General features: G+C 36.0%; 1 protein-coding gene across 2 annotated transcripts in view; it reads left to right on the top strand.

Annotated features, from left to right (window-relative positions):
* Positions 1-14,023, top strand: part of LOC124615351 (transcription elongation factor SPT6) — a 163,723-nt gene extending 149,700 nt beyond the window's left edge. For both annotated transcript variants that reach the window (XM_047143174.1, XM_047143166.1), the window contains 2 exons: positions 1,263-1,397; positions 12,070-14,023. In XM_047143174.1, coding sequence (XP_046999130.1) covers positions 1,263-1,397; positions 12,070-12,367 — 433 coding nt within the window. In that variant the 3' untranslated portion in view covers positions 12,368-14,023. The remainder of the gene's footprint in view (positions 1-1,262; positions 1,398-12,069) is intronic.
* Positions 14,024-14,758: the final 735 nt, after the last annotated feature.

The following is a 14,758-nucleotide window of genomic DNA, read 5'->3' as shown; positions in this document are numbered from 1 at the left end:
CAACATAGATCTGGATACAGTATTGTGAGACAAAATAATTTTATACCTTTACAGAGAAAGAGGAAAACATCGTTGTTTGATTTGAGAACAGTGAATACTCAGTTAGCAGAGAAAAAATTTTGAAGAATGAGAACATGAAATATCTTTCAGAGCTGTACATAGATAATATGACAATGAACCTTTCCACTTATGAATATAGGCCTACTTTGAAAAGGGAACCAATGTTTCATTAATCACATCTTATACATTTAGAGTTTTTAAAAATAAACCTGTACTGCAGTAGAACTCACTAATGTGTGGTTAAACCACAAAAAATTTTAACAACAAAAACTAAGACTATAATTGAATTTCAAACTGCATATGTGTTTAGTAGATGCTGTGTTGGAACACAGGAACATGTTGTCAGTCAACAGTTTTTTTGGAACAATTTTTTAATTCCAAAGTCTAAAAAAATTATATGTAATTTCTAAATATGTATGTGAATGACACTTCACCATTAATAATTCTCCGCACATTCTGTAAAAATATTGTAGTCTTCTACCTATATGTGCAATATAACCAAGTGTAGATTAGTAAAAATAATAATGATATGTTTCACTTCCTCTAGTTGTACAGTGTGTCTATTTTCGTAACAAGTTCAGTAAGGTTTGATTACTGACTTGGCCTCTCAGTTGAATGAGAGATACTTTTACTGAGTTAATAGGCAGTAAGGTAATATATTTGTATCAAATGTAGGATATTCATTAAGATAATTTATAAATTATCTAATTGTGCAGCAATTTCTTTCTGAAACTCAAATTATTTGTGTAAAAGTGATGTCTTTTGTAGTGATGTGTTGTTATTTAATTCTGTGTTCTGAACACACTTTCAGCAATCATAATTTACTCTTCATTCTCATTCATCCATCCCCTTGTTCATATAGCCCCATAGATATGATTCATTAGCATTAAATTAACACAGCTATTCTTGGTAAAGTTTTTATTTTATTTGGTGATTCATTAATTTGAAACAAAAGAAACTGTTGATTATTTGTACAACTTTTGAGTTCTCCATTCTTGGCCAATGAACATTTGTAATAAAAAACAACTTACTGATACTGGTACTCTTGAGTAATTTTTCAGTAATCAGTGATACTGTTGATTCATGTAGAAACATTTTCACAGTGTAATCTACAAAGCAGCTCTACTCACTTGCTTCCCTGTTTTTTGCTATAGTCATTACAGATTGTTCTCAGCTTTTAATTAATATTTGACTGCCAACAGGCCACAAGTTACGCCACAAACCTCAGAGCCAATGGACTGGAGAAAAGCTGCTGAAGCATGGGCAAAATTGAAAAATCGTGAAGCAGGTTTGGGAACACCAAGGCAAGATGGTCGAACAACACCACGTCAACACAGGTAAGTTGAAATGATTTTTATTATGTGTCCCTTAATGTATACTTCAGTTTTAGAGTGCTAGTTTTAAACACTTGTGCATAAAATTTCATCATGATAGTGTGAGATTGTGCAGGAAAAGTGTAAAGACTGCTTGCACCACAAAGTAATTACTTGTAAAGGTATATAAATGTGGTGCTGAGGTGTGTGCTAATGATGTGACAAGTTCACTCAAAATCAAGCAAATCAGCTGCAAGAAGAGAGTAGGTAACTACAGATCTGTTCGTGTGCTCCTCCAGAAAATGTCTTGGATGAAGCCTGACACAAAGGAAACAACAGTGATCCTGCATATTTGTGTGCATTCCAAATAAGTTCAGTTAATGGTAGGTGTCTTCAAAGTAAGATACATTTGAGTCCGTAGGCATCTGGTGTTGTTCATGTTCCCGTTCAGAAAATTTCTACCATGAGGTATGATTGTTATTGTCATCTGTAGGACAGTGACTCCATGGCTGCAGTATACTGTATTCAAATGCCAGATGAACTGATTATTCTGATAAGGACATAATTTAGGTTCAAAAATATATCTGCACTAATAAAATCTTACAAATAGTTCCTTAGAAATGCGTGTAGTCCTTCTCTCCGTGTTGTGTAAGAGCATATCCACCAGTATGACAAAGTAGTTAAGGCATTTGGAAGCGTTCAAATTCCTGTCTAGCCATCCACATTTTGGTTTTCCATGATTTTCTTATTTTATGTCAGGATAGTTCTGGATTTATTTTATTTTAATATAAAAGACTATACTACTTATCTTCTGGTCCAGCCTGAAATTGTGCACCATTTTTAATGATTTAAATGTTTATGGGAAATGAAACCCTAATTTTCCTTTCCTTATAGATGAGTCTCTGGAATTTTTTATAATACATTGTTAAGGTGAACAGTGTTTGATTTTTCGTCAGCTAAGTTTTTGTGTTTATGTTAAATGGCAAATATATAAATATTGTTGAAAGACAAATATTGCTAAAATACACATTATTTTAACTAAGTGGCTGTAGTATTAGAGCATTTCCTACTACAGTTCAGGACTGTTGAATTACCTCCCTCACTCCCTTGCCCCACAGTAGGGGCCCTCTGCATCATTATAAGATAAACATTAAGAACATTAACTAACACAAAATAAAACCTTTCACATTAAAAAACTAGTCTTATGATATTGATCTCAATAATACTTTCATAAGGAAGAGTTATCTTCAGTTATTGTTTTGTTTTGCCTTCTGAGATGTACAAAATACATGTTCTAGTTGACCCAGGTGATGGGAAAACCTTTACAAATTAATTACATTTAAAAATGTGTATTTGGTTTATTTTGAATAGAGACTGTGTAATTGCTATACTTTCAGAGAAAAATACATAATACTAGAAGTTGATGTCAGCAAGCATTGATATATAGTCTTTGTCTAATTTGCTTTGGGCAGCTTCTAAGAAAAACTGTAATGCTGCTTTCATAGTATTGAAGACTACATGAGAGAGCATGTGTTTTTTTTCTTTTCTTTTTTATAACTTTTTCTCTCTCACTGTATTAGAAAGATTAGTTCTTATCCTTATATGAACACTGTCAAAGTGGTGCAGTGGTATGACATTGGACCTGCGATGCGAAGAATGGTGGTTGAAATCCCCACCCAGCCATCCAGAATTAGATTTCAATGGTTTGCAAGTGTAGGGGTGGTTCCTTTGAAAAAGACATGACCCAATGTCTTGCCTCATCCTTCCCAATTTGAGCTTGTGCTCTGTCCCTAATGATCTTGTTGTTGACAGTCCATTAAACTCTATAATCCTACATTTTATGAAGTAAGATAGAGGAGAAGATTATGAAGAAAAAGGAAGGTCAGTAGACAATGAATTACATTTAATATACACAGTAGAGCCCCGGTAATTGGATATGTGGTATTTCAAAATTCAAGCTGGTCTTAAGAAAATTAAAATGTTACAGAAAACTGAAGTAAAAACCCGTTTTCGTATGTTGTCCACATGTACATTTTACACACTATGGAATGTGTTACATTTTGAACTTCCTTTCAATTTTCCATGTGCAATAAAGGTAAAACTGTTCTACTTGGGGTTTTTGTTCATAATGCACAAAAATAACCTTGGCCTCAGACTGCTAATGTATTTTTATTACAGATGGAAAAGTACTATTAGGTTTCAAGGAGTGCCCTTGCTCTTTCTCTGTTGACACTTTACTAATTGGGACCACCTGACAATCAGTTGTACAGTGCATACCATCCTTGTTACCCTTACTGCTGCGGCTACTCAGTAACAGTGGTCATTAAAATACAGTAGGCCTAAGTAACATTACAGTACTAATTTTACAACAGTGGGATACCATTGTTGTTTTCACTGCAGTTGGTAGTGTAGTAACATCTATACTGTAGTGAGCCCGGCTGTGTAATGTTAAAGTGTTGTACACTTGTTCAGTGTACTGTACACATGTAACTGTGCGTTTCTTAATGTTCATACATTACAGTGAGTGGTAGGAGTTAGAGAAACTTAGTGCCATTGAATGAGAAACTGGAGGTTTTGAAAAGACTAGACAAAAGAGAAACCTTTTAAAAAGAAAAAGGAAAACCTTGCTGCTGAGTATGGAGTTGGTGAAGTGACAGTTTGAGATTGGCATAGAAACAAAGTTGAGAAGTTTTCTTTAAACAAGTGTTCTATTTCATCATTTGAACGGAAGTCCGAGAAGAAATCTGAATAAGAAAAGATGAGAGAAGTTTTGTTTGTTTTGTTTACTCAACAAAGACAAAAAGGAAGTCCAGTTTCAGAGCCTATTGTGGAAGAAAAAGCTGTATTTTTTAAACATGAGTTAAAGGAAGGTGAGGACAATTTTACTGCAAGTTCAGAATGGCTGGATGGGGGAAGAAGTGATATGGTGTAAGGTGGCTTGAAATTTGTGAAGAAAAACTTTCTGCAGGTTCTCAAACTGTTACACAATTTTGTGAGAAATTAAGAAAAATTATAGAGGAAGAAAATCTTGGACCATAAACTGAAGCTGCAGGTGATAGGGAAGTCTGCTAAGCTTAGAGCTAAAAAAAATATCACTGCTTCTGCACTGTTTGTTACTTCTGTCCACCAAAAATCTGCTTGGTAGACTAAAACTATTTTTAAGAAATGGTTTTTCGATGATTTTGTTCCAGAGACTAAAATATACCTAATGAAAAAGTGCTTGCCTTCCAAAGCAATCTTAATATTTGACAACACTGGTTCACACCCTGATGAGGAAGAATTACACTGTGGCAGTATTCGCGCATTGTTCTTACCCCTTAATGTGACGAGTTTAATACAGCCTTTGGACCAAGGTGTTTTACAATGCTTGAAAAAAGGTATCGTTGTTGTTTGCCTCATATGCTTGTACAAACAACAGAAGGTTAAGGAACCACCAAAGAATTTCTTAAAAAGCTATGATAAAAGATGTAGTTTACTGGGTAGCTGATTCATGGTCTAAAATAAAGGCAGAGACACAAGAATGTCTTGGAAACAGCTTTTATGGAATGAAATGGATACCTGTAGTATAGACAAAGATGACCTACAGTTGGCAGAACAGATGAAAAAACTAGCTGGATGTGAAAATGTGAATGTTTCAGAATGAATTAACAGTTTGAAGTGACCAATCTTGCAATTGTTGAAATGAAATGGTTTGTGAACCCACTGAAGACAGTGGCGACGAAAAATTGCCTAAAGAAATTGTATAGTAATCACTCATACCAACCGTTTTATTGAGCAGCGGTTATGCCTTTCCCTTTACCACATTTTCCAAATTGTGCTCAAAATTTTGCAATGAGAGGTACACAAGGTACATGCTGTGCACAGAATGAAAACAAGAGAATATATATTCCTCATTTAACTTTAGTGATAGAGAGAAACTAAATGAACTTTAAGACAGGAAAGCAGAGAAAAGAACTAAACCTTGTAATTGTTATCTTCTTCCCTTTACCAATTTGTGCAATGTTCTGTACTGATCCTTGGATATAAATCAGCTCCCTGACATAGTGTCCAAGACATATGAGAGTTTTTTTTTATATTTTTAGTCACCACCTCTTTTGTCTTGGAGTCATAGTGAAACATGCAGTACTTATCCATGGTAATTAGGTGGCTAGAGAAGTTAACTGGAAGTTGCTTGACACAGCTGCAACACTTCACTGCTGCCTCGATTTGCCAGGTATTACGAAACCATCTGTATGATGATGTAGGTTAAGATCCCAGCTATCACATCCTGGAGCCATTCACCTCAGTGAACCCTCATTTGCGAGTAATAGACGAGGAGAGGGGGAAAAAAATTGAATTTTACATGTTGCTCAGTAGCGTTAAAAGAGAGACCATTTTCTAGACTGATTGTGTTGTGTAATTACTAGGCTAAGGACATCGCATACTGAAGGTCAGGGGTTAGAATATAATCAGATGCCTTAAATTTTTTTGAAATCATTATTGAAATGACTTTGATCATTATTTTTATTCAATTACTTGGTTAAAACTTTTTTTTTATTTCTATTCCTGTGTCACATCCTAATCGTCATATGAATTTTTTTCATTTGTTCTCACTTTTTCTTTATATCATTTTTTTCAGTTGGAATTTTTGTGAATGGGAATTTAATTATATTTATCTATTACAATATTTAAATATTTGAAAATGTGTAGTGTTGTCGAATATGTGTTTTTGTTACAAGATAAGCATTTTTTATTGTAATCATCATACAAACATTTAAAACATAGCCTAAATGCCTATTACACTATGGGCAAAATAATGTAGATGTAGGCTAAAATGAAAGAAGGGATTAAAAGGAAAACAAAATTCAAGAAAAATAAGGAACACAAATAATGAATGTAATAACATGGATAAAAAACATGATTATAAAACAAAACAAAAATCAAATTATAGTATAAAATTAATCTCAAAGATTTCAAGTGGAAAAAGAGTGATAGGAAGAAAAATGAGAGCAAACGAAGTCCATATGATGATTAAAACAATGTAACAAAGCAATAGGAATAAAAATGATCATCACTGTAATTTAAATAAAAATTTAAAAATAGGAAAAGGATTTTTATTGCCTGATGAGATTCAAGCCCATAACCTTCTGTATGTCAAGGCCTTCCCTTTCCATCACACCATTTAACCAGTCAGTATGATTTTTTTGAGTCATCAGTCTTCTGAGTGGTTTGATGCAGCCCACCACAATTTCCTGTACTGTGCCAACCTCATCATCTCAAAGGAGCACTTGCAACCTATGTCATCAATTATTTGCTGGATGTATTCCAATTTCTGTCTTCCTCTACAGTTTTTGCCTTCTACAGCTCCCTCTAGTACCATGGAAGTCACTCCCTGATGTCTTAACAGATGTCGTATCATCCCATCGCGTCTTCTGGTCAATGTTTTCCACATATTCCTTTCCTCTCTGATTCTGCACAGAACCTCCTCATTCCTTACCTTATCAGTCCACCTAATTTTCAACATTCATCTGTAGCGCCACATCTCAAATGCTTTCATTCACTTCTGTTTCAGTTTCCCCACAGTCCATGTTTCACTACTATACAATGCTGTGCTCCAAATGTACATTCTCAGAAATTTCTTCCTCAAATTAAGGCCTATGTTTGATATTAGTAGACTTCTCTTGCCCAGGCATGCCCTTTTTGACAGTGCTTTTTATGTCCTCTTTGCTCCATCCATCATTGATTATTTTGCTGCCTAGGTAGCAGAATTCCTTAACTTCATCTACTTCATGACCATCAATCCTGATGCTAAATTTCTCACTGTTATCATTTCTACTACTGTTCATTCCATTCAGTAGATCATGTACTTCTTCTTCACTTTAACTCAAGATAGCAATGTCATCAGTGAATGGTATTATTGATATCATTTCACCCTGAATTGTAATTCCACTCCTGAACCTGTTTTTTATTTCCATCTTCCTTCTTCGATACACAGATTGAACAGTAGGGGTGGAAGACTACATCCCTGTCTTACACCCTGTTTCATAGGAGCACTTTGTTCTTGGTCGTCCATTCTTATTATTCTCTCTTGGCTCTTGTACATATTGTATATTACCCGTCTTTCCCTATAGCTTACCCCAATTTTTCTCAGGATTTCAAGAATCTTGCACCAGTTTACATTGTCAAATGCTTTTCCAGGTCAACAAATGCTATGAATGTGTCTTGATCTTTCTGTAGTCTTGCTGCCATAATCAAATGCAACATCAGAATTGCCTCTTTAGCGCCTTTACCTTTACTAAAGCTGAAGTGATCATCATCTATCACATCCTCAGTTTTCTTTTCCATTCTTCTATGTATTGTTCTTGTCAGCAATTTGGATGCATGAGCTGTTAAGCTGATTGTGTAGTAATTCTTGTACTTGTCAGCTCTTGCAGTCTTGGGAATTGTATGGGTAATATTTTTCCGAAAGTCAGATGGTATGTGTCCAGATTCATACATTCTACACACTAATGTGAATAGTTGTTTTGTTTCCACTTCGCCCCAATGATTTTAGAAATTCTGATGGAATGTTATCTATCACTTTTGCCTTATTTGATCATAAGTCCTCGAACGCTCTCTTAAATTGTGACTCTAATACTGGATCCCCTATTTCTTCTAAATCAACTCCTGTTTCTTCTTCTTTCACTTCAGACAAATCTTCCCCCTCATAGAGGCCTTCAATGTACTCTTTCCATCTATCCGCTCTCACCTCTGCATTTAACAGTGGAATGCCTGTTGCACTCTTAGTGTTACCACTCTTGCTTTTAATTTCGCCGAAGATTGTTTTTACTTTCCTATATGCTGAGTCAGCCCTTCCAACAGTCATTTATTTTTCAGTGTATTCACATTTTTCATGCAGTCTTTTTATCTTAGCTTCCCTGCACTTTCTATTTATTTCATTCCTCAGCAACTTGTATTTCTGTATTCCTTTTATCGATCAACTGAAGTGTTTCTTCTGTTACCCATAGTTTCTTCACAGTTACCTGCTTTTTTCCTATGGTTTTTCTTTCCAATTTCTGTGATTGCACTTTTTAGAGATGTCCATTCCTCTTCAGCTGTATTGCTTACTGAGTTATTCCTTATTGCTGTATCTATAGCCTTAGAGAACTTCAAGCATATCTCATCATTCCTTAGTACTTCGCATCCCACTTCTTTGCGTATTGAGTCTTCCTGACTAATGTCTTGAACTTCAGCCTACTCTTGATCACTACTACATTATGATCGGAGTCTAAATCTGCTCCTGGGCACGCCTTACAATCCAGCATCTAATTTCGGAATCTCTGTCTGACCAAGATGTAACCTAACTGAAATCTTCCCACATCATCCGGTCTTTTCCAAGTATATCTCCTCTTCTTGTCATTCTTGAGCAAAGTATTTGCTATTACTAGATGAAATTTATTACAGAACTTAGTTAGTCTCTCTCCTCTCTCATTCCTTGTCCCAAGCCCATATTCTCCTGTAACCTCTTCTTCTACTCCTTCTCCTACAATTGCATTCCAGTCCCCCATGACTATTAAATTTTCATTTCCCTTTACACCTGTATTACCCTTTCAATATCCTCATATACTTTCTCTGTCTCATCATCTTCAGCTTGCAACGTCGTCGTGCATACCCAAACCCTCACTGTCGGTGTTGGTTTGCTGTCGATTCTGATAAGAACAATCCTGTCACTGAAAAGTTCACAGTAACACTCTCTCTGTCCTACCTTCCTATTCATAATGAATCCTACTCCCGTTATACCATTCTCTGCTGCTGTTGATATTACCCTGTACTCATCTGACCAGAAATTCTTCTCTTCTTTCCATTTCACTTCACTGACCCTCTACTATATCTAGATTGAGTTTTATCATTTCCTTTTTCAGATTTTCTAGCTTCCCTACCGTGTTCAAGCTTCTGACATTCCACGCCCCGACTTGTAGAACGTTATCCTTTCATTGGTTATTCAATCTTTTTATCATGGTTACCTCCCCCTTGGCACTCCTCTCCCAGAGATCCGAATGGGGGACTATTCCAGAATCTTTTGCCAATGGAGAGATCATCATGACACTTTTTCAGTTACAGGCCTTATGTCCTGTGGATACACATTTTTTGTCTTTAATGCAGTGGTTTCCATTGCATTCTACGTCCTCATGACATTTAGCATTGCTGATATTTCTGCATTTAGGGGCAGTTTCCCACCCTGAGGACAAGAGTGTGCCTTGAACCTCTGTCTGCTCCTCCGCACTCTTTGACAAGGCCATTGGCTGAGTGAGGGTGACTTCTCATGCTGGAAGTCCTTGGCCACCAATGCTAATTATTAATCAAAATGTAAGCAATGGTGGGTTTTGAACCCAGGCCCATGAACATTTTGCTTACTCAAAGACGATACCCCTATACCATGGGTGTATCAGTATGTTACTACCACCGAGCGAGGTGGCGCAGTGGTTAGACACTGGACTCGCATTCGGGAGGACGACGGTTCAATCCCGCGTCCGGCCATCCTGATTTAGGTTTTCCGTGATTTCCCTAAATCATTCCAGGCAAATGCCGGGATGGTTCCTCTGAAAGGGCACGGCCGACTTCCTTCCCCATCCTTCCCTAATCTGATGAGACCGATGACCACGCAGTCTGGTCTCCTTCCCCAAAACAACCAACCTATGTTACTACTATTCTAATGCTGTTGGGTACCGCACAAAATACAAAAAAAAAATTTTGTTAGTAGCTTGCAAATAAGGGCCTACCAGGATGAATGGGAGTTTCAGAAAGTTGATCCCACCACTGGGGACCTCTACTTGCATGGATTGTTGCAGCATTACACCCCTTCAAATACAGAAAATAGTTACCACACAATACTCTATTTATGGTGTGCAACATCTTGTTTTCACTCCTCTAGCAACATGCTATGGCACTGTTATATATCAGTCAAGCTCCTGAAAACAAACAAACAAAAAATTAATTACGCAACTTTATTTTTTGAGTTTGTGTGTTATGTCTGTAGATAAATGGCAGTCCATTCTTCCCCAAGAGACAAAACCAAATAAGGTAATAGTGTTTGTACTCTAGAGTCTGGTGAAAACTCAACATATTAACTCATCTCAGAGGTGTTCTATGGGGTTTAGGTTGGGGTTCTGAGCAGGACAGTGCATTTCATGAATGTTATTGCCGCTGGACCTTTGCTCACAAATGTTGCTTTATGACAGGGTGCAGTATCATGCTGATATAATCAGTTATCATCTCGGAACTGTTCATCTCTCAAACCCAAACCCTTCCACCAAATTGCCACAGTCTGTAGTGTGATTCATCACTCCCAAGTCACTTGTTTGCAGTCATCCACCATCCAGTGGCATCATTATTCACACCACCTCATGTGTCGCATAACATTGACTCCAGAAACATGTGGCTTTTGAGGGGCTGCTCGACCATTGTACCCCATTCCTTTTAACCCCCTACACACATCTTGCTAACTGATCTACTGGGGGCACTTTTGAACTCCAAGTTATTCCTTCTACTAATTTCATGTTATTTTTTACAAGCACCGTCTGAAATATTTGACAGTCCCTGTCCATCACTACATGAAGACTGCTTGTTCTGCTTCTCAGTCACATCACCAACTATCAACTTGGACAACTTTAGAAGGGCAGAAATATACCTGGTGGATTTGTTACTCAGGTGACAGCCAATTAGTAGTCCGTGTTCAAAGTTACTGAGCTCTCCTGTGTGACCCATTGTGCTGTTGTTACTGCTTCTGTGCTGACAACATAATACTCACCACCTCCTTTCATAATGGTGGGTCTGCCTTGCATGAAATCAAGTGGTCTAAAATCTTTTCAAAACAAAGAATTACCATCATTTATTAGCTTCAATTTCATAAAACTATATTCTGAAATGATTCCCACCTCAGCTAAAATACTTTCTCTGATATGTTAAATCCTTGCAAAAGTATTACCTAATACTTGAAGCCCTTTAGTTATAGTTTTCTACTGACTGTTTTATACTTTCCCAGATATCATTGGTGGTTATTCCACTGTTGCTCTAATATCATGACGAAGCCATTTAAAAATGTTGTCCCATTATTTAATGGATTACTTGTTCTCACCATCCAACAGTTATTAAATGTAATGGTGAGAGGGGAGAGTAGTTTTGTAGATTACTACTGTCGGCAATAATGTAATTATTCATTTGTTTATAATCCATATTATCACAAAATGGAGGAGAGAATGTTACAGATATGATACATGAGTTGTGGTGATAATCTGAAAACAGTGTGTTTTTTGTTGCAGTGGGAGTCAATCACCAGTTTTCTCCTCTGAATGTGAAAATATTTTGGGTTGACTTCCACTATAAATAGCGAGAAATGATTATTGTTACAAAGTAAGGTAGCTAACACAGAAAGATGTAGATGTTTGTTTGTCCAAGGTTACTCAGGTGACATCCAGTTAGTAGTCCATGTTCAAAGTTACTGACCTCTCCTGAATGACCCAGTCAAGAAATATTCTGAGTGTGATTCAATGAACCCTGTGTCGAGCACAATGTGTGAATTGCAAGTAGTCGTGTAAATGTAGATAAAGTCCACATAAGGATTTATGTTTCGTTAGTTTATGCCCTATTTATAACTTAGTTTTCTTAATGATACTGTGTGCTGCAAAAATAAATTGCTCTAGTACTGAAGCTTTCATATGAGTATCTCTTTTAATTACAGTGGAGGTTCAACACCACGATTTGATGATATAAGGAAGACAACTCCTCAGTTTGATGAGGCTGGCCGAGCTACACCAAGAAGCAACAGTAGTGGCAGTAGCAGCTTTAACATAAGTGTCAGATCGAACAATAGCCGTTTAGCTTATGGGTTGTCAGTAAACAATATGAAATCACCAAGAAGTACTTCAGGATCAGGACGTGACAGCCTTCGATCTACACCCCGCACTAACACTAGCCCACATTCTATGATTGAAAGTTCTTTGAGTGGTGATGCTACACCACTATATGATGAAAACTAGTGTTTTAACAGATTACAATGTCAGTTACTGCTGTGAATTCATTTGCAAAACACCACTAACTGTGCTGTTCCAGTGATATTTAAAAACTGGGTGAAAACAATGTGCTTAAGATTTATGCCTCCTTAAAAAGTATTTGGAGTGTGCTGTTTGGCTTCAGATAGTAACTTACCAGCTTCAGATTATCCTGAGTCTGAAAAGAAGTTGTTTTTATAAGATATCTTTTGTAATAAAGATATATAATTTGTTTTGTATAAATGTGGATTAAGCTTTTGTTTAAAGGTATAATGATTTTATGATTTTATCAAAAAGAATTTGATTTTTGTACAAATGTTAAATATTCTATATGTGCAGAAGGACCATTCTCCTGGTTTACATGAGAATTATTATTTATTTTTTACTGAAATTTGTGAAATATTTGGATAGTTTGAAAAGTTTCCTCAGATAGTGGCATTTGATTTGTATTGTATTGGTAAAGAAGCACATTTATTGTCACTGCTAATGGTCACACAACATTCAAAAGCAATAATAACCTTCACTACATTATACTAGATGTGTTCTTTCACAAACAATGCATTTCATATTTTCATGTAGAATAAACTCGTGTTACATTCATAATACTTTCACAGTCAGATTAATGTGTTCTCATTTGTGCCACTTAACAAATAGCTTTGATACATAAACAGTTTTATACTTGTTTTAGTAATAATTTTTTACATTTTACTTTCTAGTTGACTCTGTGAGAGATGGAAGAGCTTTCACTTACATATTCCTTAGAAAAGGGCAGTCACATAAGGGGTTATGCACTTGTATGCAAATAGAAAATATTGCTCGTTTAATCTCATGCTTTCGGAATATGAGAGATCATATGTCCTCTTGTTTTCATAGGTCGAGAGGGGATGGGGGCAATAATCACTCCTGTCTCAAATTGTCATTAGCAGGTGTACATCTCCTGTCTCTCATATTGTCAGTTTAAATATATTGCTCCCTCTTTTTTTACTTTGGTCATACTGTTCTCTGTCCAAATTGCTCTTTATTCTTTCATAACATATACAGATTTGTCCAACATTCAAAGTTCCTGATGTTAAAAACTATTCAAATGTTATAACTTTTGTGCAGAAGTGTATTACAAAAGAAATTTTTTCCATCTTGTCTTAAAAGTATTTTTTTTTCCTCTGGATGTTAATTACACCAAGTTTGTAAGTTTATTTGATTTAGTCTTCTCCAGATTTTCTGGTCACAGCAAATTCAATCAATCAAATAAATCTTATATGTTATTTAATGTCCTCTCCTCCTCTGCCTTGTTTTAGTCATGTGTGCAGAGAAGAAAGTATTTGCCAGTGAGAGTGTAGTAGCTAAATTTTGCTGTCACTCTTACTACACCTCATATTTAATCATGGTATGATCTATTTTCTCACTTCTATTTGTCGTTAACTGAGGAAACTTTCATTTTGTGTGAGGAATTTTGAAACTAAAAGTATGATTTTTCCTGTTGCCTGTTATCTGCTGAATTCAAACTTGGGATTAATGTGAGCACTATGTGCTCCAAAGTTTTTAATTGTAGAACTGTCCTCTTTTTTAAAACATTTTTTAGTGTTGTACAGTTCATACTAATTAAACGTCATAATAAAGTGCAAAAGCAGGCTTCTGGCAATTCCATTGACATTGTTTGTCCAAGAAAATAATAAAGCCTTGGAAATTGTTGTGTAAAGCTTGATGAACCACATCTGGTCTCTACCATTATTAAGTAAGATATTCATTTTATTTCAGTTTTCACCATGCTGGAATCTCTGCTTACTGGTTGTATATCATCTCTCTATCTTCGTTGGTATTAAAGTGTTTTGATTTTAATATAAGATGTGGTCAGGATTGTTGGAAAAAAATATATATATTTAATACACTGTTAGCGTCGTGTATATTCTGCATGCTTGTAAATGCTGACAATAATCAAGGTTGCTATGCAGGCACAAATATAAGTAAAAATGGGTACAGTTTTGCTTGTAATGGTTTGAGAGACTACCGTATTTACTCGAATCTAAGCCGCACTTTTTTCCGGTTTTTGTAATCCAAAAATCCGCCTGCGGCTTAGAATCGAGTGGAAAGCAAGCGGAAGTTCTGAAAAATGTTGGTAGGTGCCGCCACAACTAACTTCTGCCGTCGAATATATCTAGCGCTACACAGGCATGCTTTGTAGGCACAAAGATAAATACTGGCGCCAAAACCTCTACGTCAGTAAATAAATTAAAAAAAAAAAAAAAAAAAGGGTGGAAGACGAGCTCTTTCTCTCCTCCCCGAGTTTCGACCACTGCATTTTCATACATTATCCAACGAAGTGAATACAAATTCCGTATTATTCATCTTCGAATGTAGCAGAATTTCAATGTGCTACGAAAA

This window comes from Schistocerca americana, chromosome 1 (genome assembly GCF_021461395.2).
Source record: "Schistocerca americana isolate TAMUIC-IGC-003095 chromosome 1, iqSchAmer2.1, whole genome shotgun sequence".
In the NCBI taxonomy this organism is placed as follows: domain Eukaryota; kingdom Metazoa; phylum Arthropoda; class Insecta; order Orthoptera; family Acrididae; genus Schistocerca; species Schistocerca americana.
This window is presented reverse-complemented; position numbering and strand designations above follow the sequence as displayed.